Raw genomic sequence first — 1909 nt, 5'->3', positions numbered from 1 at the left:
TGACTGTATATATATATCTTAAATACCAACAGGCTGTAGTACCCTTTCACAATATCAATGAAGTATTTTGTATACCTCCTCCCTCATGTAAAGGGAAAACCCTCAACGTACATAATAAAAGGCCCCCATGTCTGATATTTACCTCTTTATATATTTTATAAGACGTTCTTCACTTCTGAGATTAAAAATCTACCAACATGGTGAAGGAGGCCGGCTGCAGGAACGCTCTAATCTGACGCCGCAGGAACAGATCCACACTTACTTCATTTTCATGTGCAGGATCTCGTCGTTGGTCAGAACATTCCTCAGGAAGATGGCTTTCTGGTTGTCAGTCATGTGGCAGACGAGCGCTAAGCACTGCGCCGTGGACCTGCAGGGGAGCAAACGCCTGAGTGAGCTGCTGGGAGGGATCATTTCACAGTCTGTTCACTGTTAGGGACATAAGGAACAATCAGATCTCTGATATCAGATGGAGCTTGGCCATTTAAGGCTTTATATGTGAGAAGGAGGATTTTAAATTCTATTCTTTTAAAACAAGGGAGTCAAATTTTAAAAAGTAATCTGATGTTTTCATCCTTGGCTGAGTAGAGAGGCGTGCTGCAGCCCATGTGCTTGTTTTATTCCTACACTGAGACACACCTACTATATTCTAATTATAAAAGTTATTTCCAATATTTTCAGAGGTAAAGCTGACTTTAATTCAGCTTCATAGCTAAACCACAAGTCATTATGCTAATTAAGCTCCATCAAATGGATTTTTACTTCAGCTTCTCTCTCCAGTGCCAGACTCATGCTTCAGTCAGGAGCAGCTTTCCTGCTGCAGCTGCAGGAACAGTTCTTGTTCGTTTGTCATAAAAACAAACCCACTTTTATAAAAGTGACTGATATTTAGTTTCAAAGCTTATACACTACTGTGACTCTCAGTGTAATGCAGCCAGGATTCCTGAATCAGGGGTTGAATTTGCTTCAGATCATTAAGAATAATTAATTCTCCAGGTGTTTCATCAACGTTCTGGATCTATGGACTGATCTACTAATGAAGGATTCATCTTAAATGTTCTCCAGTCTGAATTATGGAGCAAACATTCCCAGTATTTCCAGTCTACCCACCCCCGGACCATGACATCACTGGTCAGCAGCTGTGAGACGCAGGGACTCCAGTCCCACAGCTTCCGAAACGTTGCACAGTCGCTCTGGAGGAAGCGCAGCGTGGCGGCCATCAGGTCGCGGAGCTTCATCCTTCTGGGGCCATACCGGACAGCCGCTGACTGTTCGCTGGTGAAGAACAGCCTCTGGAACACCGGGGGGGCACTGCTGAAGTACCGCACAGCGAACCTTGGATAGAGGAGAGGAGGAACGTCAGCGTTTCTACCTTTCTGCACACAGCAGGCGTGACAGGGCGCACTTACGCGTGGGCGTCGGGGCTGATGCTCAGGAGTCGACTGAGAGCCACACACAGGCGCTCATGGAGGTCGTGGTTGATCCTGCCGCCAGCTTTGACCCGGTCCGCGCTGCGCTCTAGCAGGTCGAGGATCAGCGGGCGGACGTGACGGGCGACCAGCAGAGTGTAATCCTTCTCCAAGAGGAGCTGAGCCAAATAATCCAAAATGCTCTGCCTGTCCTGCTGAGTCCATATCTGCAGGAAGGGAGGGGGGGTGAAACACAGACAGTCTGTCAGCTCTGACGGAGCCAGGTCCCCCCTGCCCCTCGCTCAGCAGCGTGTCTGTCTCTATCACCTGCAGCTCCGCCCCTCCCTCCATCCAGCCTCCTTTTATCTTGGCTCCAATCCGCCTCTGCTGACACCTGTAGTCTGTTTGATTCTTAGGTCCTTTTTGGCGTTACTCTGCTTTTTGTTTAATACATTTCTTTTTTAAAGAACCTCTGGCTGAATTCTGTGTCTGCTGCTGTG

The 1909-nt window shown here is 47.8% G+C and overlaps 1 protein-coding gene across 1 annotated transcript in view; it reads right to left on the bottom strand.

Moving 5' to 3' along the window:
• mdn1 (midasin AAA ATPase 1) overlaps positions 1-1909 on the bottom strand; it is a 74855-nt gene that overhangs the window by 69372 nt on the left and 3574 nt on the right. The window contains 3 exon segments of the mRNA XM_015400729.1: positions 263-370; positions 1111-1335; positions 1410-1636. Coding sequence (XP_015256215.1) covers positions 263-370; positions 1111-1335; positions 1410-1636 — 560 coding nt within the window.

This window comes from Cyprinodon variegatus, unplaced genomic scaffold (assembly GCF_000732505.1).
Source record: "Cyprinodon variegatus isolate N-32 unplaced genomic scaffold, C_variegatus-1.0 Scaffold1140, whole genome shotgun sequence".
Taxonomy (NCBI): domain Eukaryota; kingdom Metazoa; phylum Chordata; class Actinopteri; order Cyprinodontiformes; family Cyprinodontidae; genus Cyprinodon; species Cyprinodon variegatus.
This window is presented reverse-complemented; position numbering and strand designations above follow the sequence as displayed.